A 25,789-nucleotide genomic window follows, 5' to 3' on the forward strand; every position below is an offset into this window, starting at 1 on the left:
GATGCTGGGAAGGATTAAAGGCAGGAGGAGAAGGGGATGACAGAGGATGAGATGGTTGGATGACATCACTGACTTGATGGACATGAGTTTGAGTAAGCTCCAGGTGTTGGTGATGGACAGGGAGGCCTGGTGTGCTGCAGTCCACAGGGTCCCAAAGAGTCGGACATGACTGAATGACTGAACTGAAGTGATAGAACATGTTGTGGTATTTTTCATAATCATGGGTAATCTGTGGCCTTCATGAATATTTTAAGCCACTTTGCTTATCAAAATAGGTAAATTTTAAAATTAAGTGGTAGTTTATGCACTTGGTCCTTGTATAGCATTTTGGGATATTCAAGTTGGATATTTCTTGTGATCATCTTGTCCAGGGAATGTTTAATTCAAAATCAATTTGCAGTTTAAAAACTTTGTAGGAAAAAACTCTAGGCCCAGCAGGCTTCATTAGTTGAATTCTATGATACTTGAAGGAAAAAATAACACTCAAAGAAATAATGATACTTAGATTATTTTAGAAATTAAATGAGAAAGACATATTTCCCAACTAATTTTATGAAACCAGAGTAGCAAAAAGAAAACTGTAATTTAATATTCTTTATGATCATAGACTGAAAAATACTTTAAAAATATAGCAGATTAACCATGTAAAAAGGACAGTATGTTATAACCAAGTGAGTTTATCATAGGAATGGAGTTGGTTGAACGTTAGAAAATCAATCAGTATGATTCACCGTATTTATGCATAACAAAAGAAAAACTGTATGACCATCTCAATAGATGTAGAAAAACCCTTGACAAAATTTAGTCATTATATAAGTTCTCAGCATATTAGAGATAGAAGGGAACCTCCTCATGCTTTTAAAGGACATCCATGACAAACCTAAGCTAATATCATACTTTACTGTGAAGGACTGAATGCACTTTTTCTCTAAGATTAGTACAAGATAAGGATGTCAATCTTCTCCACGTCTACTCACAGTGTAGTGGTTGTCCTAGCAGTTTCGATAAGATAAGAACAAAATCAAAGGTATACAGCTTAGAAAGTAAATAGTGAATTGTCTTTTTACATCAACAATATGGTCACATATATAAAAAGCTCAAAAGAATTTACCAAAAAAAAAAAATCACTAGAACTAATAAACAAGTTCTCAGGATATAGGGTCAATATACAAAAATCAATTCTGTTTCTGTATATTAGCAGTGAACAATTGAACAGTGGAATAAAAACATGCGATTTGTAATATTAAAAAATCATGAGGTTGTAGCGATAGAGGTAGTGTAATATATGCAAGACCAGTACTCTGAACATTGTAGAACATTTCAGAGAGAAATTAAAGAATTAAATAAACAGATATACCATGTTCATGAGTTGGACGACTCAATATTGTTAAGATGTCCATCTCCTCCAAAGTCATCTATAGATTTAATGCAATGCCTCTCAGGCCTTTTTTTTTTTTTTAATCAATAAGCTGATTCTAGAATTTAGAAAACTATGCAGAGTATCTAGAAGTCAAAACAATTTTGAAAAAGAAGAACAGGTTGGAAAGCTTATACAACCTGATTTCAAGACTTACTGTAAAACTACAACGGATGAGAAAGTATGGCATTGGTACAAAGATAAAGAGATAGTTAAATGGAACCAAATAGAACCGAAGTGGACCAACATTTATGTAGCCAATTGTTTTTTCAGTGGTGTCAAGACAATTCAATGGGAGAAAGGATTATCTTTTCAACATATGACCTGGAAAAATTGGATATCCATGCGAAAAACAACATTGACTGTTACTCAGAATCATACAGAAAAATTAACTTGAAATGGATTAATAACTTAAATGCAAAAAATGAAAACTACTGAATTTCTAGGAAAAGCCACAGAAGAAAACCTTTGTGACCTTGAGGATAGGCAAAGATTTCATAGAACACGAAAGCCACTAGCCATTAAAAAAATTATAGATTACACTTTATTAAAATTAATATCTTCTGTTTTCTGAAGAAAAAAAAGACAAACCACAGTTGAAATAAAATATTTACATGACATATATCTGATTGTGTGTGTGTGTGTATCCCAAATGTATAAAGAACTCTTAGCACGCTAATTAAATGATATCCACTCTTCCCACATGGTGCTAGAGGTAAAGAACCTGCCTGCCAACGCAGGAGATGTAAGAGACATGGGTTCGATCCCTGGGTCGGGAATATCCCCTGGAGGAGAGCATGGCACCCTACTCCAGTACTTACCTGGAGAATCCCATGGACGGAAGAGCCTGGCGGGCTACAGTCCGTAGGGTCACAGTGAACACCAAATCTGTGACTTTGAAGTCAGGTTGAGAAGGAATCCAGTGCTCCTGTTTACCAGCTCAGTGGCTTTGGACAATTTATTTTAACTTCACTCAAACCTAGTTTTTCAAGATGGAGACGAATAGTTTTCACCTGAGATTCGTTCTGAGCATTTGGAGAGAAAACATGTATGAAGAACTTAGCCCAGGCCTGAATATACACTAGATGTCATGTTGTTATCATTAATGAGTTATTTCATTTTTTCGTAAATACTATGAAGTACTTGCTGTGTGCCAGATGTTGTGGGATAGGTGACTTCCCAAGGTGACATCACGCGCAGGGGGTGTAGGAGCCGAGCAGTACAGCTCCGAGCCTGGTCTCTCCTGAACCAGCATTTCCAGAGGGACGGGGCCTGCAAGGGGCTCAGACAGTGAGCAGGAGGGAGGAACGCTGTGGCAGGCTGTAGAGCATCCTTTCACGAAATTTGGAGGCAGAGGCAAGAGACAAGTGAGCGGCAGAGTCAAGGTGGGGTTCTTGGATGGGAGCCTCTAGGGAGACTGTCTCCGGCAACGGTCGGAAGGTCTGAGGCTCGGTCAGCAGCACGCGTGTTCAGAGTGGTGGCCGTGTGCTCTTAGAAGCAGCCCTCCTTTTGTACAAAGAAATACTGCATCAGCTCCAGGGAGGCTGAGTCTAGTCTTACCTGCCTTTGTTCCCCAGCAGGCCGTTTGCAGCCCCTCCTTTTCATTATTCCAGTGACACGTCCTGAGGACATGGGTGCAGAGGGCTAGCCCCGATCTGTCCGCCCCCTAGTTAGTGCCCGCAGTGTTGACGACCACAGGCTGAGATGGGGAGGACACAGCGGGAGCTGGCTGCGGCCAGCCCCTCCCGTGCAAGCCGTCTTACTGAAACTCAAGCAGTTTAACCGTCTGCAGAAAACCACCCCTGAGTAAGCAGTTTCCGTTACCCACCATGATTACGGAGGAAAGAGAAAGTGTCATTACAGAGGAAAGGAAAAGGCGAGTTTGCATCTGGCCTTAGGAGTCCCAGGAGGGAGGGAAGAGCTGCCCCTGCTGATTGCACAGAAAGCAAGAAACCCCGTGAATGAGGTGTTACCGAGGAAATAACGGCTTAATGTCATATACCATATATATGCTATATGTGACATTAAGCCGTTAGATTACATAAAGCTAGCTGGATTGTGAGAAGAGGAAGTATAATTTATAGGAGATGAAACTTTTATCCCCATAAAGGGCCAAATTGAGCCTATCATAAATCTAAATTCCCCTGAAATAGCTATGGCTATATTGTTAATACATTAAAAGATAAATCTTTTCTTCTTTCTCCACCAGTCCTACCAGAACAGTTCTAAGTAGTTAACACAATTCTTTTCCTGAATGTATGCAATGAACTTCTTGGGCACCTGCATTTAGCTTCAATTTTCTTTCTTGGGATTTCCATTTTTATTTCAGAAAAGAAGTCTTTCATTGAAAACATTGGGGTGATCTTAAAATTATTCAGAAAAATGAAGATGGCTTGGTGTGTTAATTTGCTGAATTTTAAAAATGACCTTTTCAGACATTAGATTTACTAGATTTACTGTGGTGACCATTTCAGAGTGTGTGTAAATATCAAATCACTATACCTGAAACAAATATGATATTGTATGTCAATTATATTCAGTTAAAAAATTACCTTTCCTCCAGATTTATCTGTACAGTTGTTTTCTGTTTTATTGAGAAATAATTGACATACATCACTGTGTAGGTTTATATTGTACAGAATGATAGTTCAATTTACATATATTTTGAAATGTTATCACAGTAGCTTTAGTTAACATCCACCATCTCATATAGATACAATGAAGAGAAAAAAATTTCTCCTTCTGATGAGAACTATTTGTATAAATTTGATCATTTTCCTAATTCTCATTCATTTAATATTTGGTGAAGCCTGAGGTGTCCCAGTTCTGTTGGGGAATTTTTTTTTTCAGTGTCTCAAGAATGCTCTCAGGGTTATTAATTGAGTTTTTCAAGAATATAAAATATTATTTATTTTTTTGGCTGCACCTTGCAACTTGTGGAATCTTACTTCGCCAACCGGGGATTGAACCAGGGCCCTCACAATGAAAGCATGGAGTCCTCACCACTGGACCATCAGGGAACTCCTTGAAATTTTTAAACTGTTATCTTGTATATGAAATAGCCTTATGAGTTTATTTTTTGCTTAACCTACTGCACTCTTTTTTTTTCTTTTAATTTAATACAGAAATAGACAAGAAGAAATATTACAAGTACAGCAAAGAGAAGACATTAAAATGGCTAGAAAAAAAGGTACAGTACCTCTCAGTGCCTTGTGGCAGAAAGAACTTAATGTTCCTTTTTAAAAATGTTTAGAGAGAAGGTAGTAAGCCTGACCCCAAAAACCATCTTGAAAGTCCAGCTACAAGAGAGAAGCTATACAAAAATCTCCCAAGTGCGAGAAGTCTTTGACTTTCCACTTTTCCTAACTCATGTAGCTCTGGACTTAGCTTGATGTGCTTGTTCCTTTGACCTGCATTCCCATTTCCCCGTGATCCTCACCACTGAATAAAGAAGTTCTTGCTAGTTGCCAGTATAGACTTGAGTCTTGCAAGCCAGGTAATAGCAGGGCCACGTGCACTGTCTGTCCGTCCTGCAGGCATCTCAGAAGTTGACATTGCTCACACACGACCTGCAGGGGACCAGGCAGACGGGATTTCGGTTTAGTGTCTAGATGCTGAAGACGGGTCTTATTCTAGGCAAGCCCTTTATCTTGGTGATCCTAACAATTAAACTTAATATATTAAGATCTCTTGCAATGCTTTTCCAATCAATTTAGTGGATCACACCCAGTATTTCTCTTGGAATGGAATGAATAGAATGGGCTAGGATAGACCAGGATGAATTAAAAGGAAAGTTGGATTGAGAGTTTGGGATTACCAGATGCAAAGTGGTATATATAGAATGGATAAGCAATAAGGTCCCACTGTATAGTGCAGGAAACTATTCAATATCCTGTGATAAACTATAATGGAAAAGAATTTGCAAAAGAAAAAACTGAAATTGTTCTGTATAATCAAATATATATCCTTATATTGTTTAAAGAAAAAAAGCACAAGGTAAGGGCAAGTGTTAAGTATGACACTATAACATATTTATATATGTTTTCGGGTATTTGGTTGCTGAGTATTTCTTACTGTGCATACAGTGAAGAAACAAAAAAGCCACTGGTCTAAGGATATCTCTTACTTTCACAGTGATAAAGAATCTCACCAGACCAGATCTGTGGATGACAAAGTTTTTGCAAGTTTTGTGGATATCAGTTCTAGCACTGATTCCTAAGATTCTCTTCTGTCTTGTATATGAAAACACATGTTTGTCACATCATGTTAATGGGCACATTGGGAGCCTGGGAACATGGAAATGAACCTTGCAGTATTAATCAGGCTCCTTTGTGCGAAGTAGGAGAAAGGTTTAAATTTGCATTACCAGTAGTCTTTGCATTTGTGGGATTCTGTGTAGATGAAGAATGAGAAGTGCTGAGCAGAAACTGGGCATTTAGTTTTTGCTCTTAGCAAATGATAATGACATGAAATAGCAAAGTGAAGTTTATATTTATTGTGTTTCCTTTCTTAAATTCCTAGAAAGTGAGAAATTTATATTATTTATTCTCCCTAGAAAATCATAAAATACAAGTTTTGTGCCATGTTCTGTCCTAAGGACTTAACATACATTAACTCATTTAGTCCTCACAGTAGTACTGTGCGATCGGCACATCTTTATTTCCCTTTCACAGTAGAGGCCCAGAGAGGTTAAGTAAGCAGTCCATGGTCACAGAGCAAACCCAAGCAGCCTGCCTCCAGAGTCAGTGCTCTCACATGGTGTAGGCCTTAGGAAGTCCAGGTACCGAGCTCATCCCGCAGTGTAGTCACTACCCCTCACCTTTCTCCAAATATGCAGCCATCTCTCATCTTTTGAAGGTATATCTATCCTGTACTACTTCTTCCTGGACCTTCAATGGATTGAAATCATGGGTTTAGAAAGTCTGGAAAGTCAGGGCTTCTAGAGTTAGTTGAAAATATCCTGATATTCCCCCTTTGGTTATTTCATAGGTTAATCAGACTATGGCAGCATTAAAAACCAATAAGGTAAATGTCAGTGCCCGGGTACAGTCTACTGCATTTTTCTCTGGTGGCCAGGTTTCCAGTGACAAGGACGGTAAGTGAATCATTTTTTGTTTTGTTTTGTTTGTTTTGCCTGGAGTAAGTCGCCAATGTGTAAATGCCCATTTTAGGATTTAAAAACCTTAATGTCTCAGAAACTTCACATTCTTGCCAATGTGATCTCATGGCAGGTGTGCATTTTATTTCAAAACCAAGTAGTACTTCTGCTGTAGATCACTTCTATCACTAATTGATACTTAAGTCATTTAAGTGAACTACTAATGGAGCTCGCCTGGCACTTAAGCCCACACTGGTGGTAACCTTTTTGTTGTACTGTTCTTGGGGGCAAGGATTTCCAGAGCTGTATCTGTTTGCATCTTATTCTCCAGAAACGTAAGTCCTACTGTAGGTCTCAATATTTTGATTTTAGATGAAAATTTATTCACTGGACAGTTTATTCTTTAAGATACACTCTTTTGCTTTTCTCATTGTAGTGTCCTCTTACCTTTATATGTATCATTGAATAACAGCAACTATCTGATACAATTTACTTTCTGAAATGGTAGGACAGTAATTATCCTGACTTTAAACTCTAATTCAGTGTTCCCCTGTTCTAAATATACAATTCCAAAACATTGGAGTTTCGTCATTTAAAAAACAGAACAGCCAAGCAGCCTGTTGGTGATTGGCAGTCTTTGATGTGCAGATCTCCACCTCACAGTACCTTGCACAGACAGATGATGGCTGGCTCCTGCCGTTCTGGGAGTGGTGGACTGCCCTTGACGTCTGAATTAACTAGCTGTCAGTGTCTCTGATAGGCTTTAACAGAAGGAGAGAGAGACTGAATCAAATGGCTGGCTGGCTGGATAGATGGATAGATCCATGGATGATGGATGGATAAAACCATAGATTTTCAGTAAAGCAGTAGAAGAGGCGTTAGTGGTTATTTAGACAGATGTTCTCATCTTAAAAATGAAAAACTGGTCTCCAAGAAGTAGATGACTTACTCAGGGTCACCAATCCTAGCTAGCAGACCAGGTCGTCTACTCTGAGTCTGGTGTTTTTACCAAACCAATATCTAAATCTAAGTCTGGGCTTCGCTATATTGCCATTTAGTGTTGCAGTCATAAAGTAAGGTTTATACTCGTTACATTCTTGCCTTTTTTAGACCTTTAGCTTGATATGTGCCAAAGGAAGCAAACAGATATGTTGGCTTTCTTATTTGCTGTTTGACTCAGGAAACTCAAACAGGGGCTCTGTAGCAACCTGGAGGGGTGGGATGGGGAGGGAGATGGGAGGGAGGGTCAACAGGGAGGGAATATGTGTATACCTATGGCTGATTCATGTTGAGGTTTGACAGAAAACAGCAAAAGTCTGTAAAGCAATTATCCTTCAATAAAAAAAAAATAATTAAAAAAAAAAAAGAAGGGTCCAGTGATAACTTTCAGTTCGCAGTGTTGGCAGTGAAAGTCTTTTACTAAAGACTTAGAGATCAGGTCATCCAGGCAGCAGTCCCTTTCTGCCTGTTGGTAATACTGAGGCAGACTGTTATTCTGATGTCAAATGTAGCAAAGGGAAGAAAGATGGAAATGAATATCCCAGCAGCAAGCCTGGGATAGTGCTTTTGGTAGTTTATATCCCCTTGTGATTATCCCATCTATTGAGTTTGGTTATCCCCTAGTATTCTACAAAAAAAAAGACTGAATTGAGGAAGAGGGCTTTAAAACAGATTTTCTCTTTTGTAACTGTATTTAATTGATACCAGAGCCTCATTTTAGTATGGAAAATCCAGGTACTGTAGAAGTCATGATTATACACTCTGCTGAGTTTTGTTTTTTACATTTTTAAGGCGTTTTATTAGTTTGGAATTCCCTGGTGGCTCAGACGGTAAAGCGTCTTCCTGCAATGTGGGAAACCTGGGTTCGATCCCTGGGTCTGGAAGATCCCCTGGAGAAGGAAATGGCAACCCACTCCAGTACTCTTGCCTGGAAAATCCCATGGACAGAAGAGCCTGGTAGGCTACAGTCCATGTAGTTTCAAAGAGACGGACACGACTGAGCAACTTCATCCCATTAGTTTGGGGTTATATGTAATTTTCAGCAAGTGCTTAATAGAGACACATTGTATATTATTTCTCTTAAATGAGCAACTCATTACTGTTCAGTAATTAGATTTATTTTATGTTGAAACCAACCTAGAAAAGATGACTATTTTATATTGTTACATCTGATGTTTGAACTTTATTTGTATTCAAGGGCCTCAACTAAGAGAAGAACCCTGAATTTTTATCTGTTATTTAGTGGGCATCTATTGTATTATACTTTATTATCTCATCATATCTTCAGTGTCATCCTTATGCTATCTCATACATCATATCCCCCCACCACTCTGACAGATAGATATGAGCATCCCCATTTCACACACACACACAAAATGCTTAAGTGACTCTCCAAAGCTAAATAGTGCCAGAATTTGAACTCCAGTCAATTTGACTATAAAGCAGTCATAATTATTACTAAATTTTTTTCTCCATTCTGTTTCTTTCAGAGGATTATGTTCGTTACGCCCATGGTCTGATATCTGATTACATCCCTAAACAATTAAGTGATGACTTATCTAAATATTTAAAGTAAGTATGGCCCATCTTTAGTTGTAATTAAGCATAATTGTGCTTGGTTTCCTAGAAATAGGGTTTCATTATGGCTTATATAAGGTTTTCCAGACAACTCGAGTGGTAAAGACTCTGCCTGCCAATGCAGGAGCCACAGGAGACATGGGTTCGATCCGAGGGAAGATCCCCTGAGGAGGAAATAGCAGCCCCCCCCAGTACTGTTGCCTGGAGAGTCCCGCGGACAGAGGGGCCTGGCGGGCTCCAGTCCATGGGGTCACAAGGGTCGGACACGACTGGGCTCACAAGCAAGTATGGCTTGTCATATCCCTTTTTCTGATAAGAGGTTATTCTTGAGTTGCGTCACAGACTCTATGGTTTGGAGGTGATTTTTAATGGACAGTTTTTTGATTGGAACAAATTAATTTAATGGATACTGGTTGCAAGAACCCCAGAGTGTTACGATTAGAATTATGAGTTGTTATAATGTTAGAGGATAAATTGTGTTAAAATTTTATCCCCAGCCAGACTTAACTAATTTGGTTCATGGGATGGAAAGAGTAGATGACAGAGTAAAATATTTTTGAAAGTTACATTTAAAGGTTGTGTACCATTTTTATTATTTTATTATTATAATCATTAGCTGTTCACTAGGTATTTTTATTATGCCCAGCACTTGAAACTCTATCTTAGGCTGAAAAAGATGTGTTTCTTTTCTGTATTTTAGCAACTACTATTAAAATTTCATATATGTGATGATCTAATAGCTTTTCCTGATTCTTAGAATAATTTTCTCCTCTGATACATGGAAATAAAATGACTTTTTAATAGCTATAGTTGCATTTTTAGCAAATTATATTTTTGGTCCTACTTAAAGAACAATTAGTAGAAACTGGTTTCTGTAGCATAATATAGTATCTTGAGAGCTTGCTCTGAATTAAAGGTACCCTTCTGTTTATTATTTTCCTGAGTTTCTTTGTACCTGCTTATCTTGTTAGAGACTTTATATCTTTGTATTCCATTATTTTTTTGGATTCTTTTCTGCTGAAATTTTTTTTTTTCTGCTGAAATTTTAAAGTTTCAGTTAAAGACTTGAGAGAAGGATGTGTCAGTTAAACTTTTCTTTAATAGAAAAGTAAAGTTCCTGTGACTTTTTTGTCAACAGAATGATTTTCACTTTTAAATATATGCTCGATTCATCATTTATGGTGAAAAAATACATACCAAAATACATATTTATAGAGACTAAAGGAAAGCAATTCCATTGCAACCAGTGACTTCTAATTTTGTTTTTTAGCTCAGAATTCCAGTACAGAGAATTAAGTAGCTAAATGAACATTTTTTCACTTAGAAAAATTTCACTCTTTATACTGAGGTGATTGAACAGTAAGATATATGGAGGTGAAACTATTAGATGAAATAGGACTTACTGTTATTATTAGATGAAATAGGAATTACAACTCAGGACTTACTAAGTCTTAAGTTGGCCGAGTCATTCTGTTTGCTTGTCTATGAAAGACCATGACTCTGATTTTTATTTTTCACTCCTCAGGCTTCCAGAACCTCCAGCTTCAGTGCAAAACCCTCCATCAAAGGTAAGAAACTATGTCTAAGATATCTTTGGAGCACCTGGAAAAATAGTATACTCTTGCCGTATACATTTAGTTGACTCTAGTATATGTTAATGGAGAAGGAAATTGCAACCCACTCCAGTACTCTTGCCTGGAAAATCCCATGGATGGAGGAGCCTGGTAGGCTATAGTCATGGGGTCGCAAAGAGTCGGACACGACTGAGCGAGTTCACTTCACTTCAATATATGTTAAAGCATCTTAATCTACCTTATGTGGAATAAAGATTATACTGCTCTCCATCATTATTTTTATTTTGGTTGATTTTAGGTGAATCATAAATAAGGTGCTATGAAAATAAAGGAAGAGTTGGTTCTAGCTCAATATCTGCATTGACGTATTAGAGAATCATAATTAAAATTAAGTCTTCTTGTGTGAGCTAGATCCTATAATTAACTTTATTAATCATTAGGAAAACTCTATAACTAAAACTCACTTTGCCAAATATAATTGTCGTGGGCACAGAGGTGCATAGAGCATGATTTTTGCAACACGGAATTCTTTGAGCAAGGATGACCACACTTTACTGTCTATACTCGAAATGATCAACGCAGTTTGTGTGTAATCATTGTGAATCAGTGAAAAACCTTTCCTCTGCCAGATGTTCTCAAATTCCACCCACAGCTCCTCCGCGCTGTGGACTCAGATACAGGGAGTAGAGAAGCCATTCACACACGACACCCGAGAGCTAAGAGTAGCATCCCTAAGTCCGGCCTGATTGCAGACTAGTAAGTGCTGCTCAGACACAGGGAAATAAACATGCACCAGCTTGTCCGTGAGGCCATCATTCTCCAGCGGCAAGATAATGAGTACCTTGTGAATGAATGTAACATGGATGCTAAAGAAATTTCCTTCTTCCCTGCCTTCTAGGTGGCCAACATTCTCAGGATTTTTTTTTTTTTTTTTCATTTGTATCCTGTTTGAAGGTGGTGATGGTTCTAAAAACATTCAGCACTTTGACTTTTAGGAAAGGGCATAAAATTTAAAGTGCATCATTGTTAGTTGGGGACCTTTTTTAGCAAATTGTCCAAGGAGGTTCATCTTTTCCTCACTGGAGGAAGCAGTTGGTGTAAGATCTAAAGTTATCTTTAGATCTGGGACAGACCCACAGCAGCACCAGGGGACATAAATATAGCTGTCGTGCTCTAACTAAAGTAATAGGCATATTTCTTTCTTTCTTATTTTTCTCCTTCCAAAAGCGAGGCATATTTCTTTCTCTCAAATATCTGTCTTCCTTAGTAACATAGAGATCTAAACCTGCCCTTGAAGGATTTAGCCTTTGATGTGGTTGCTGGAGGGTAGGTTCTTTTTTTGTTGCACAAAGAATTCACAGATGAGATTCGGAGGCGAAGTGAAGCAGAGGGTTTATTGAGTGACAGTATAGTCTCAGGAGGGCTTGTGGGCAGGCTCAGAGGAGGAGCAATCAGGTCCTTTTGGCAAGCTGGTTATATGGGCTGTGAAGGATTAGGTGGAATAATTCATCCAGGGGGGAGGGGTTGAGGGGGTGATTTCCTGGTTTTCGTCCCAGCTCCACCTTCCAGAGATGAGGAGGAGTTTCTGTCCTTATGTGGTCTTGCTCAGATCTGTCGTGGCACAGGGGCATGGTGGGTAGCGCTCTGGTGCAGTGCTAGTTCTGTTGTAATGTGGGCATAGTGAGCAAAAGGTAACATTCGGACCAGAGGTTCTCACATTTCTTTGTTTGCTGCTAGATCCCTTGTCATCACAAGACTTATGATCTCCTGCCAGCCCAGAGGTTCCCACTTCTCTGTTTGGCCCTTGGACCCCTGTCATTGTAAGATGTATGTCGTCACCTGACCCATGCCTGCTCCTTTGCTCATGTCCGGCTAACGGCCTGCTCTGACATTCTTCTCAAGGAGTCTGCACCCTTCAAATCTTTTAAGGGTCAGAGGGTCCATGATCTGTCTTCTGGAGCTGCCTCAAGCTGAGCGGGGGCCTTGTGCCTGCCTGTGAGGCCCAGATCACCTTGCCCTCTGTCAGAGATGAGGTCTCGGGTCCTCAACAGTGGCAGAGATAGAGAGCGGGGAGTAGACGGAGGCTGCAGACCTGTCCCACAGATGGTGGTGGTTCCCATTGTCCTGAAAAGAAAAGAAAGTGAAGTCGCTCAGTCATGTCCAACTCTTTGTGACCCCATGGACTCTAGCCTCCCAGGTTCCTCCATCCATGGGGTTTTCTAGGCAAGAATACTGGAGTGGGTTGCCATGGGTTGAAATTCCTGGTGTATCATCATCTGTAGGTGACACTGTTGTAACCTGAAGAAACAAACTTAATAAGCAGGTTAAAAGGGACAGGGCCAAAAGTCAGTAAAGGTATGATTGTGATCAGAGGTCCAAGCAGGGGCAGGAACCAGGTTATGTTTGATAACACCCCTCTGACTGCAGGCCAGAAGCGGGTGGCACTGGGGTTACCCTTCCTGAAAGTGTGTAGCTTTGGGGCCTATTTGTATGTGCTTTGGGTACCTTCTTCCACTTGGCCAGTGGTGTTGAGGTAGGTGCAGCACAATTTATTGATAACTGCACAGACCGTCCCTGTTCAGCTGGGAGATAGTCCAGGTCCATTCTGTTCTCCATCACTACGTCTGCTAGGAAATAAAGGGATCCCCTGTAATCCTGGTCAGAGTAGATAGAACATCTGACAGGTTGCAGAGCATTGCCTCAAGGGAGGCAAAGGCCGCCCCCCACCCCCGCCCCCTGCCATGGGGACACACCAAACCAATAGCGGCTCCAGGGCCTTCCAGCATGTGGCCCGTATGGATGGTTATACCTGGGTTCCTTTGATTATTTGGTTGGCCGAGTGTGCCATGAGCAAGGCAATATCTATACAAGGAAAGTGAAAGTTGCTCAGTCGTGTCTGACTCTTTGCAACCCCATGGACTGTGGAATTCTCCAGGCCAGAATACTGGAGTGGGTGGCCTGTTCCTTCTCCAGGGGATCTTCCCAACCCAGGGATCAAACCCAGGTCTCCCGCATTACGGGTGGATTCTTTACCAGCTGAGCCCCCAGGGAAGCCCCATACAAGGAAAAGTCACAGCTGCTCCCAGGGAGAGGCAGAGGTGTCGGGGTTGTTCTGAGGAGGGAAGTGGCTTATGTTTCAGCCACAAAGGGACCAATATCTGGAGGAAGCGCATGCCTGGCGCACTTCAGAGGAGGTGAGAAACTCCTTAAGTGGTTTGTCCGAGAGGGGTGCCTGTGAAGCTTGGAGAGAGAGGCCCACCATTATGAGAGCGGTTATGAGGTGGGAGGACACGGCAGGACACAGGTCCCGGGACTCTGAGACTGGCAGGGTTGCTGTGTGGCTTGCTACCCCCACATGGGCCAGAGTTGGCAGGATTAGGCGCCTGTAGCCAGTCCTGACAGAGGGAACCCCTCCAGGGTCCCCTCATGGTAGTGCTCCTCTCTTTCACAGGAGCCCTCTCCCTGAAGGTTCACGGGAAGCCTCCTCTCCATCCCCAAGGACTCACCCCTGGGGTGCATTCTCAAGTCACGGGACAAGTTTAAAACAGGAAAAGCTCGTCTCCTTTTGTAATACAGCCGGGCCCCGGTGTAAACTTGAGGACAAGGAAGCCTGACCGAAAAATGGAAGCCTCAACTATAATACCATCCTACAATTAGGTTTTGCGAAAGGCAGGGAAATTAGTTTCCTTACATTCAGGCCTTTATGACCCTAAGAGAGAATCCAGAGCCATGCACGTCCTGTGTTGGGGAAGCTTGTCAGTTGGGACCGGTTCAGACTATACAAAACCCTCTTGGTAGTGTCTCTGGAGGAAAATAAGTCTTAGACAGAAGACCCAAGTCCTGATACTCCTTCGCCATCTTTAGCCCCTCCAGCTCCGTGTAATCCTCTTTACTCTTCTATGCCAGAAGTGCAGCAGAGTGCCCTCGCCCCCTCACCCCCCACCCCCTGAAGCAGTAGGCAGACCTCAGGGAAATACCAGAGTCCGTGCCCCCTTGCCTTTGTCTGACCTCAGCCAGCACCACCCTCACTTAGGCTGCTTCTCAGGGGCCCCCTGGCCAGTTCACTGGATTCTGGGGGCTAACTCTTTCCTTGGACCTTACCTGAAAGGACCCTGAATGTTGTCATTTCCCACTGTTGGCACCCCTGAGGAAAAGACCCGTATCTGGGCACAGCCTCAAGCATTTGCTGATGAATTATACATCGTCCAACCCAGTTACTACCCTGAGGGCATGACGGCAGGGCCACTGATTGATCCCAAGTGGGACTATGAGCCAGGGCAACCCGGTGACCCTAGAAGAACTCGCACGACCCTTTGCCTCATTGAAGGGACAAGATGGTGCACAGTTAAACCTGTCAGCTGTGACAGGGTTAAAGAGGTCACCCAAGGTCAGAACAAACCCTGCCCCCGCCCGGTCGGTAGATGCCTCAGAAAGTATACGAACGTGGACCCAACACTTTCGAGGGATGTGTTGTGCTTGCAACCTACTTCATTTACCAGTTGGTCCCCGACATCCATTGGAAACTTCAAAAGCTCGTCCTGGGGTCCCAAACCCCTCTCAACCTTTTTGTTGATGCGGCCTCCAGAGTCTTTAACAGTAGAGTCCAGGCTGAGGAAGAAAGGAAGAAGCAGCATGACTTAAGAAGGGCCCATTGGCAGGCCAGACTTCCAGCAGCTGTCATGGCGGGACTTAACTCTCCTCCTGATTACCACAGAGGTGCTCCCAGAGGACCCCCACCAGATAAAGGAGCCTGTTTTAGCAGTGGGAACCCAGACACTGGAGCACGGAATTCCTAGGAAATAGGTCCCGGCCTCTACCCAACGCTCACCCTGTAGGAAGGTGGGCCATCGGACAAGAGAATGGCTCATGAGAACGGCTCCCTCAGCTCTGAAGGGAGCGCGGAACTCCCCCACGCCAGTCAGGGCTGTGGTTGACTGATGAGATCCAGGACTTCCCAGGGCCCCTCAGATACAGCCGCCATCACACGGGAGGGGCGTGGTGGACCATTGGTGGGGCAGGTAGTCTTGTCCAGTTTCCAGTGGACACAGAAGCCACTTACTCCGTCCTCACTTCTCAAGCTGGGCATCTTGTCCCTGAAACCTGCTCTATTGTTGGGGTAGAAGGAAGGCCAAAACACAAACGTTTGACCACCCCTCTAACTTGTACCTGGGGAAAGACCCTCATAACTCACAAGTCTTTTGTCATGCCTGAGTGCCCTAGCCCATTATTGGGAAAAGATTTTCTGTCAGCCTTGGGGGCAACTTTTGCTCTCCCTGAAAATGAAAACAAGGCCTATTTTTGGCTGAACTATGTGTTATACAAGACTCAAACAGTCCAGCCCATATTTTCCCCAGTAATTGGAAAACTTACAGATCCATAGATCTCAGATCAAAGACCCAGGATGGGCAAAATTTGCCACTCCATTAAAAATCACCATTAAGGAAGCTAGTATCTTCTTGCCATCTATGTGTCAGTTCCCCATAAAACCAGAGGCTCAACAGGGCCTTAAACCCTGATCTCAAAATTCATCAAATGTGGGCATTTGGTATTATGCCAGTCTTCTTGTAATACTCCAGCCCTGCCTGTCCTCAAACGAAATGGGGCATATAGAATGGTGTAAGGTCTTCAGCTCATCAGTGGAGTTGTGATTCCTCTCCATCTAATCATCCCAATCTATACTCCATCTTTTCTCAGATCCCAGGGGATATGACCTGGTTTATAGTCCTTGATTTTAAAGATACCTCCTTCTCTATACCTGTTCAGTCTGATTCCCAGTACCTCTCTCCCTTTGAATGGACCAATCCATTCACCAATGACCAATCCAGACACCAATGTGACCTGACAGTATACCTGAACTGTCCTTCCCCAGGGATTCCAGGATAGCTGACACCTACTTGGCAGTGCCCTAGCAAAGAAACTGAAGGCATTTAATTTAGAGATGGGGGCATTATTACAATACATAGATGGCCTCCTTATTTGCAGTCCCTTGAAGGAAGCCTCAGACCAAACCACTGCACAGATCCTCAGTTTCCTGGCTCCAGAGGATATCCCCATAGAAGGCCCAGATTTCCTCCCAGAGAGTCACCTTCCTGGGACATGTTCTAAGCACAGGAGAGCGCAGCTTTAACAGCAGTCCTCCACCTACAACCACCATATTCAAAGAGACAGCTCAGAACCTTTTTAGAAGTGGCTGGATTTTGAAGGATTTGGGTCCCTGGGTTTTGTCTCACACCATGCAGTGCTGGAGACCCCGATTCGATTCCTGGGTCAGGAAGATCTGCTGGAGAAGGGGTTAAAATACTGGAGAAGCTCCAGTATTCTTGGGCTTCCCTGGGGGCTCAGCTGGTAAAGAATCCGCCTGCAATGTGGGAGATCCCTAGGTTCGATCCCTGTGTTGGGAAGATCCCCTGGAGAAGGGAAAAACGACCCACTCCAGTATTCTGGCCTGGAGATTTCCATGGACTGTACAGTCCATATGGTCGCAAAGAGTCAGACGTGACTGAGCAATTTTCACTTTCTTTAGGGGCTTCCCTAGTGGCCCTGGTAAAGTGTCTGCCTGCAATGCGGGAGACCTGGGTTCAATTCCTGGGTCGGGAAGATCCCCTGGATAAGGAAATGGCAACCCACTCCAGTACTCTTGCCTGGAAAATTCCATGGACAGAGGAGCCTGGTAGGCTACAGTCCATGGGATCTCACAGACTTGCACACAACTGAGCGACTTCACTTAAGCCATTATATGAAGACCTGAAGGGACTAGACACAGAACCTGTAGACTGGATGGTCAGTTTACAGGAGCATTTGATCAGATTAGTTAACCTTAAAAATGCCTGCCAATATACTCTCAGTTCAATCACTCAGTCGTGTCCGACACTGTGACCCCATGGACTGCAGCATGCCAGGCCTCCCTGTCCATCACCAACTCCCAGAGCTTACTCAAACTCATCTCCATTGAGTCGGTAATGTCATCCAACCATCTTATCCTCTGTCATCCCCTTCTCCTCCTGCCATCAATCTTTGCCAGCATCAGGGTCTTTTCCAATGAGTCAGTTCTTTGTATCAGGTGACCAAAGTATTAGAGCTTCAGCTTTAGCATCAATCCTTCCAATGAACATTCAGGACTGATTTCCTTTAGGATTGACTAGTTGGATCTCCTTGCAATTCAAGGGACTCTCAGGAGTCTTCTCCAACACCACAGTTCAAAAGCATCAGTTCTTCAGCACTCAGCTTTCTTTATAGTCCAACTTTCACATCCATACATGACTACTGAAAAACCATTGCTTTGACTAGATGGACCTTTGTTGGCAAAGTAATGTCTCTGCTTTTTAATATGCACCAATATACTTTAGGTGCAGACAAATGCTGTTGATTCCATTTACATGAGGTACCTAGAATAGTCGAATTCATAAAGTCAGAAAGTACACTGGTAGATGCCGGGGGGGTGGGGTAGGGAAGGGGAATGGTGAGTTGGTGTTTAATGGAGACCGAGTTTTCCTTTAGAGAGATAAGTTTGGGAGTTGGATAATGGAGATAATGTGAATGTACTTAGTGTCACTGAGCTGTACAGAGATAAAATATGGTTAAAATAGTATGTTCTGTATTATGTGACTTGTACCACAAAAAAAAAAAAATTTTTTTTAATGTTTTTAATGGCCCTGACTAGTGCCCCAGCCCTAGAGATTCCAGATCTAAACAAGCTCTTTACTGTTTTCCCCGGAAAAACAGGGATTAGCCCTGGGAATTCTTGCCCCAAAGGTGGGACCAGTCCCATGGCTGATGGCATATCTCTCCAAGCAGTTGGACCCAGTGGCCTCCAGCTGCCTCACATTTTGTGAGGGGGGCCTCCAGTCAGCTGTTGGTGTCCCCTAATTTCCCCCGGTTGGGTAGAAGCCTTTCCAATTAAGACCGAGGGAGCCCCAGAAGTAATAAAGGCATCATTTAAGGAAATAATTCCTCAGCTGAGACTTCCATGGTCTTTACAGAGTAGCCACAGTCCCTTTTTTGTGGCTCGGGTCACCCAACTAGTCTCTCCAGCCCTGGGCATTTGCCCCCACCTCCACACTGCCTGGAGACCTCAGTCGTCAGGGAAAGTGGAAAAGGCAAATCAAGCTTTGAAAAGAACCCTGGCTAAACTTTGTCAAGAGACACCAGAACCGTGGACATAGCTTTTACCCACAGCCCTCCTGAGAATCAGGGCAGCACCCAAAACAGGGCTAAGGCTCAGCCCCTTTGAAATGACTGGTGGTAGGTAGGCCCTTTGTTCCTTCAGATACTTTGGTGGACACTAGAACTGGTGAGCTCACTAAGTAACTAAGTAAGTGAAGTTGCTCAGTTGAGTCCAACTCTTTGTGACCCTGTGGACTATAGCCCACCAGGCTCCTCTGTCCATGGGATTCTCCAGGCAAGAATACTGGAGTGGGTTGCCATTTCCTTCTCCAGGGATCAAACACAGGTCTCCCACATTGCAGGCAGACGCTTTAACCTCTGAGGCACCAGGGAAGCCCATAGTTACTGAGTAACCAATCAGGGACAAATCCAACAGGTGATTTCATGGGGGGGGAGGGGGGGGGTGGTTCCCTACCTTGAGGCAGCACTTTGTAACTTGTCAGATATTCTGTCCCCTCTGGCCAGGATCACAGGGGATCCCTTAATTCCATAGCAGATGTAGTGATGGGGAACTGATAGCCCTGGACTGTCTCCCAGCTGAACAGAGAGGGTCTGTGCAGTTATCAATAAATTGTGCTGCACCTGCCTCAACACCACTGGCCAGGTGGACGAAGGTACCCAAAAGGCATATGAACAGGCCCAAAGGCTACACACTTTCAGGAAGGGTAACCCCAGTGCCAACCCCATGTGGCCTGTAGTCAGAGGGGTGTTATCAAATACAACCTGGTTCCTGCCCCTGCTTGGATCTCTGATCACAATAATGGGTTTGCTGATTTTTGGCCCCATCCCTTTTTAACCTGCTTGTTAAGTTCGTTTCTTCAGGTTACAACAGTGTCACCTACAGATGATGATACACCAGGGATTTCAACCCATCCTTCACGACAGTGGGCACCACCAACATCCACAGGCCGGGCCTGCAGCCTCCATCTACTCCCCGCTCTCTATCTCTGCCACTGTCGAGGACCCGAGACCTCATCTCTGACAGAGGGCAAGGTGATCTGGGCCCCACAGGCAGGCACAAGGCCCCCGCTCAGCTTGAGGCAGCTCCAGAAGACAGATCATGGACCCTCTGACCCTTAAAAATATCTGAAGGGCGCAGACTCCTTGAGAAGGGAAATGTTAGAGCAGACCATTAGCCAGACATGAGCAGAGAAGGAGGCATGGGTCAGGTGACCATAATACGTCTTGCAATGACAGGGGTCCTGGAGCAAACACAGAAAAGTGGGAACCTCCGGGCCAACAGGAGACCATACATCTTGTGAGAACAAGGACCCAGAGGCAGAGAAAGAAATGCGGGAACCTCTGATCCGAATGTAACCTTTTTCTCACTATGCCCACATTACAACAGAATTAGCATTGCACAGAGCACTACCCACCATGCACCTGTGCCATGACAGATCCGAGCAAGACCACATAAGGACAGAAACTCGCCGTCCTTTTGGGAAGGTGGAGCTGGGACAATAACCCAGAAATTACTCCCCAAGCCCCTTCCTCCTGGATAAATATTCCACCCAGTCCTTCACACCCCATATAACCAGCTTGCCAGAAGGACCTCACTGTGTCCCTTGAGCCTGCCCACACTCCCTCCTGAGAGTGTACTGTCACTCAATACATCTTGGCTTACTTGGCCTCCGAGTCTCATCTCCCAAATGCTTTCTGCAAGAAAACAAGGACCTACCGTCTGGCCACACAAAGACGGCCACAAACAATTCATAACTGAATCAGTACAGCTGTATTCCAGTAAATCTTCATTTGTAAAAACAGACGGATGGCCTGTGGGCAGTACTTTGCTAAGCCAGGATTTCTCCTACATCTCAGCTTCATCTTCTGGATTATTTTAGTGGCTTTCTAAGGTTTCCTGCTCTATTGTGTCTTCCTGGGGCTCTAGCGTGTACATCGCAAACCGCACTGGATGATGTACCGTAGTTTAAACAAGAGCAGGATAATGTCTATTAACTTTCCCATCTGTGTCCAGGACTTGCTCAATTCTTACAGAAATATAGTTGATCATTTGCAGAAAATAACATTCCAGTGGCCTTTAGGTATCTTTGCATCTCTTTTGCCTTAATATGTTTCACATTATTTTATAACTCTTAAGTTTGCCTATGTTGAGGCCAGCTTCCAAACCTCACCCCCTTCTGTCTTTTGACTTTGCCAGTGTCAGCTCACAGAGCTGAATACAATCAGTGGATGTGGGGATGTGGCTGAGTTTTCTTTGCAAATTACTTGTAGGAATGATAAGACCAATCTTAGCATTAATTCCTGTATTGTCTATTGTCTGCCCTTCTCTTTCCAGAGCTGTACCCATTTAGTCAGATGCGTTGTTACTGTCTTTCTGAACCACTTTTCTATTTCTTCTGAAGCATTCCCCTAAATCTGCAGTGATCCAGTCTTTTAAATAACAGAAATTTAAGTAGATGTTACAGTTAATATGTTTTCCCAGCACATTCAATGGTATGCTGGTGGTGAATTTCAAGATGTGTCATTTTACCCACTTGTGTTATACATGTGCTGTGGCATCTTTTAGCTCCAACTTTACAGTTCTTTGTTTAGTGAAAGCTTGGTGAGAAGAGTGAAGCTGGGAACGAACCTGCATTTCCTAGTGTGGGTCCATGTTGGGTCATGTCAGCGTCTCCACAGAGAGCTTGAAAATCTGTAAAGAGTCCAAGTTGTGATCCCAGCGCAGTCAGTTCCCCATGTGAAACATCAAGACTCACCTGCCTGCCATGTGCCTTCTATGAAATAAGCATGTCACGATTCCTAGTATACCATGAACATAAAGGCCACAGTCTAGCTCTTGACCTGATTCTCACATTTGTTGATTGCAAACTGCTCATGTAAAAGGTGAAAGCAGGAGGTAACAGCTGACTTAGTTGCGTTGGGTCCCATGCAAAGAGCCCCTGTACAAAAGGTGAGATCTCCCCTCGTCCTCTGCTGGGCGACCTTAAGCCTGTTCACGTAACCTCTGTGCTTCCCTCCACTGCCTGCTTGCTTTGCAAGGTTGTTCTTGTGTGGATAAAATGAGATAAACTGAAAGGGCACGAAGATGGTAATAATAAGAACACTGTTCCCATACTCCTAGATGGACATCACACTGGTCCTCCAGGTGAATAAAGGGGGTTCTGGCTGGACCCCTGGCCACCATAAAGGAAGTTCTCTTCTTTATGTGTCTGCATGCACCCCCTTACACTGTCCTGGAAGTCAGCGTTCATCTAGATGCCCCCCGTCCGTGTTACATGTAGTATGTGATCATACTGCTAGACAACGTCAGGACTGGGTCATGGGCTTGCCTGCTCACACCCTCTCACCACCAAAGCTGCTTCTCAGAAGGGATGTCTGGCTTAGAACGTTCCTAGAGAAGTGGCAAAAAGTGAAGGGACTTGTAAAGAATAAGCCCTCTGCAGAGTCTGCAGCTCCATTCAGCTGCCACAGGGGTCCAAACTGTTCATGTTTGGTGTTTTTTTTTTTTTTTTTTTTTTTAATGGATTGATGTGTCAAGGTGACATTTGACAGTTCACTGCTCTAACATTACAGAAAGCAAAGTTATCAGATGAGCCCGTAAAGGCAAAAGAAGATTATACTAAGTTTAACTCCAAAGATTTCAAGACTGTGAAGGTACGTGTCCGGGTGTTAGCGGCATACTCCTGAATCCCATGGCTGATGCTGCTGCGTGGGGACTTCGAGGAACGATTGCATGCTTGACTGTGATTTTATTGTTTTAACCATTAAGAATTATTAACTTGAGTTTTAGTGACTTTAGAACTATTTCAAAATTGTGAGTGACAATGAAAGTATCAAGCAAGGAAGACCTTTTTACAGATAAAGAAAGGCAGAGTTATTAGCAAGAGTGTGCCTAAGCTTCGTAGTATAGTATATCCAGAGTGGTAGGGTGGGGCAGAGGAAGGGGCTTCAAAGATAATGTTTTGTCAACTCAACTGCCTAGTAGCGTCCCAGATATTATGATGATAACAATTATTAACAACCCCATAATTCAGCAGTCACCTCAGCAGATAATTTCATAACATTCCTTACTAAGCTTTATCCTTCACATCATTATAAATACATATGTAGCTTTCAGAATTGGCATACATATGTATTGGAGTTGTGCCCTTTTCATTTAGCTCTGTATTGTAAAAATATTGATGTCATTAAGCTTTCTTTGAAAAACTATAAATGGTCTCATGGTATTCAGTCACTGTTATTTTGTTTCACCATGTAGAATATAATCTATGTAATTCCCCTATTTTTGGACACATGTTATTCTGCTTCTTTTGTCTTAATGGAGTGATAAAACATTCTTACTTACAGTCTGCATCTCTGTTTCATTAGACACAATTTAAAACTAAGAGCAAAGGCTTAGAAAACATGAGCTGTCTCCATCATTACTGAGACACATACATAGCTAAGAAGCTTTCCAAAAAGGTAGCAGAAAGTTATCCCCCCAGCCAATACTGCTGCTGAGTGTTCATCTCACAGTCTTGACAGCATTGAGTATTGGTTTTATTCTTGAGAATTTTGCCTCTCTAATTAGGTTACATTTCTTTGGGTAGAAAGGTTGTTTTTCCAAATGCTTATTACTGCAGTTTTACTGGTTGTCAGTTTATGTCTCTTGCCTGATTTTACATTAGGATAGTGATGTTTTTCTTGTTGATTTGTAAGCGCTCAATCTAAATTAAGGCTATTAACACTTTTCATGACATATAAAGTACAAATCATTTTCCAATTGTGTTAGCCTTTTCATTCAACTTTTGAACTGTTTTTTAAGCTTTTCTGAAGATTAAATATGGAATTTTTTAATATGATTTTCTCATTATTTTTAGGCTTAGGCCTTGCCTGCCCCAAGATAAATTAATTCCACTTAGATTTTAGCAACACTTACTCTCCCTTAGGTTTCATGGTTTCTAGAAATTGTATTCTTTACACGTAATTCATCTAGGCATGGCATATCAGGGAATAATCCAACTTGAGATCTGGCTCAATAGCTGGTTATGTCAGGGCCTTCTGTGAGCAGGGATGTTCTTGAGTTTCTCCGTGAGGAATATTTCCACCCCACCCTTCTAAGTGCTGCTTGCCAGCGTGTCGCCTTGGGCACAGCACCAGTGAGCTGCGAGGTTGAACCAGGATGTGAGTTAAGTGCAGGGGACAGAGGATCACTTGTCTCAGACTGTCCCTCTTCCCCATCCAGCCAAAACATAAGTCTAGTAAATTATAAGTGACAGAATGTAAGAAGCATGTTTCCAGGGATCGTATACTGACTGTGCCCTTAAAAGATACTTTGGCAGTGACTTTGTCTCACAGCTCGCCGGGAGACAGACGATTTCTTCTTTGCTGAATCCCATCACTTATGCTTCTGCTGAACACTGAAGTACAATCAGCTGCTGTTTCCCTTCTGCCATTGCTTTGTTATAGGACATGCATGGCAAAACAAAAACAAACAAAAACAGTGACCAGGAAGAGGTAGAGTTTTAAAAGACAGAGTTATTTGGAGTCAGCTTTTTGGAAGGTGTTTTTCGTGGTTGGAGGAAAGGGGACAGCCATCCTGCCGGTCCTGGGCGCCGTGCGGCACAGGTTATCCTGTGAATGTGACCGCCCTGCCCTCGGTATCCCAGAGAGCCTCCGAATAGAGTCAGATGGTAGCAGGCTGTGAATTATTCATCACGTAATACAAGGCTCTGATTCCTCCCTCTGACAGTTTGCTACCTGTGTCAGTTCCATTGTTTATGTTATTGCACTTAATACACCCTCCAGAATTTTCTCCCCACAAGTAAACCATCAGTTGTAACATTCCACACCTTAGAAGGCAGCAGTTTTATCTCCTGCCTGTTGACATACTTTGTCTCAGGTATGAATTCTGAGCAGAAATCAGAACTTTTATAAAGAATCACTCATGAGGCATGTTTTTAGCAGCATGCTTACCTCCCTGAATGAACCTTGAGACATGCATGGTCTTGTCTGATTTGCATGTGCGATTTATAAGTGTTACATTTGTAATGATTTTTCTCTCTTATTTTCATTAACAGAAAAATAGCAAAATGACCGCAGCTCAGAAGGCTTTGGCTAAAGTTGACAAGAGTGGAATGAAAAGTATTGATTCCTTTTTTGGTGCAAAACATGTTAAAAAAAAAATAGGAAAGATTTGAACCTTTGAAAGTGAAATTGAGCAAAAACACCTGCCTTCTTCATGTCCCACTTTCCTCCTTCTTCCTTGCTGCTATGCTTCCAAACCCTTAATTACCACCTTCTGAAAAAAGGTAGGATGAGGGCAATTTTCAGATTCACTCAAACATTTCTTTGTATTTGAATTTTGTGTTTCCTGAACAAAATATGGGAAAGTAATTGTGAAACATTATGGCTTATATAGCCTTTGGAGTTTTATTTGACATCATGAAAAGTAATCAAGTGAGTAGAATTAACCTTTAGCATCACAAATTCCTTAATAAACTGACATGTGACAATGTTTGAGTGTGTGCTTGTTATTTTATGCCACTTTGCACATGGTAGCTTTGGCAATATGGTTTTCAGTATACAGACAAATCAGATTACACAACTATCAGATTAACTACTAATTTTTAAAAGTCTTTAATTTTTGGTAAGTCTTTTGTTTAATATATTTTTCTGTTTTATGAATATATGTTCTTTGTAGAAAACAGATAAAAGTATACAATAGAAATTATAATCTCCTGACTATTACCTGAAGATAATATGATGCATTTTCTTCTATAATAATTTTTAAATGAATTATAGTAGTAATTTTATAATCTTTTTTCTTGATTGTCATTTGATGAGCATTTTCCTAGGCTACTATTCTTCATAAATATACTTTTTAATGACATTAATTTTTAATTATTTGAATGTTTCATTATTTAATAATCATGGCCCTATTTTTTTTAGAAGTGGGCTTACTGATTCATAACTAGGTTTTTCAAGTATATACTTGTGGGAATATATTTCACAGCAAGG

General features: G+C 42.3%; 1 protein-coding gene across 2 annotated transcripts in view; it reads left to right on the top strand.

The window, feature by feature from the left end:
• RNASEH2B (ribonuclease H2 subunit B) overlaps positions 1-25,286 on the top strand; it is a 61,156-nt gene extending 35,870 nt beyond the window's left edge. For both annotated transcript variants that reach the window (XM_061133005.1, XM_061133004.1), the window contains exons 6-11: positions 4,543-4,607; positions 6,407-6,512; positions 9,005-9,086; positions 10,618-10,660; positions 22,364-22,444; positions 24,850-25,286. In XM_061133005.1, the coding sequence (XP_060988988.1) occupies positions 4,543-4,607; positions 6,407-6,512; positions 9,005-9,086; positions 10,618-10,660; positions 22,364-22,444; positions 24,850-24,969 (497 nt within the window). In that variant the 3' untranslated portion in view covers positions 24,970-25,286. The remainder of the gene's footprint in view (positions 1-4,542; positions 4,608-6,406; positions 6,513-9,004; positions 9,087-10,617; positions 10,661-22,363; positions 22,445-24,849) is intronic.
• Positions 25,287-25,789: the final 503 nt, after the last annotated feature.

Source organism: Dama dama, chromosome 30, assembly GCF_033118175.1.
Source record: "Dama dama isolate Ldn47 chromosome 30, ASM3311817v1, whole genome shotgun sequence".
Classification (NCBI taxonomy): domain Eukaryota; kingdom Metazoa; phylum Chordata; class Mammalia; order Artiodactyla; family Cervidae; genus Dama; species Dama dama.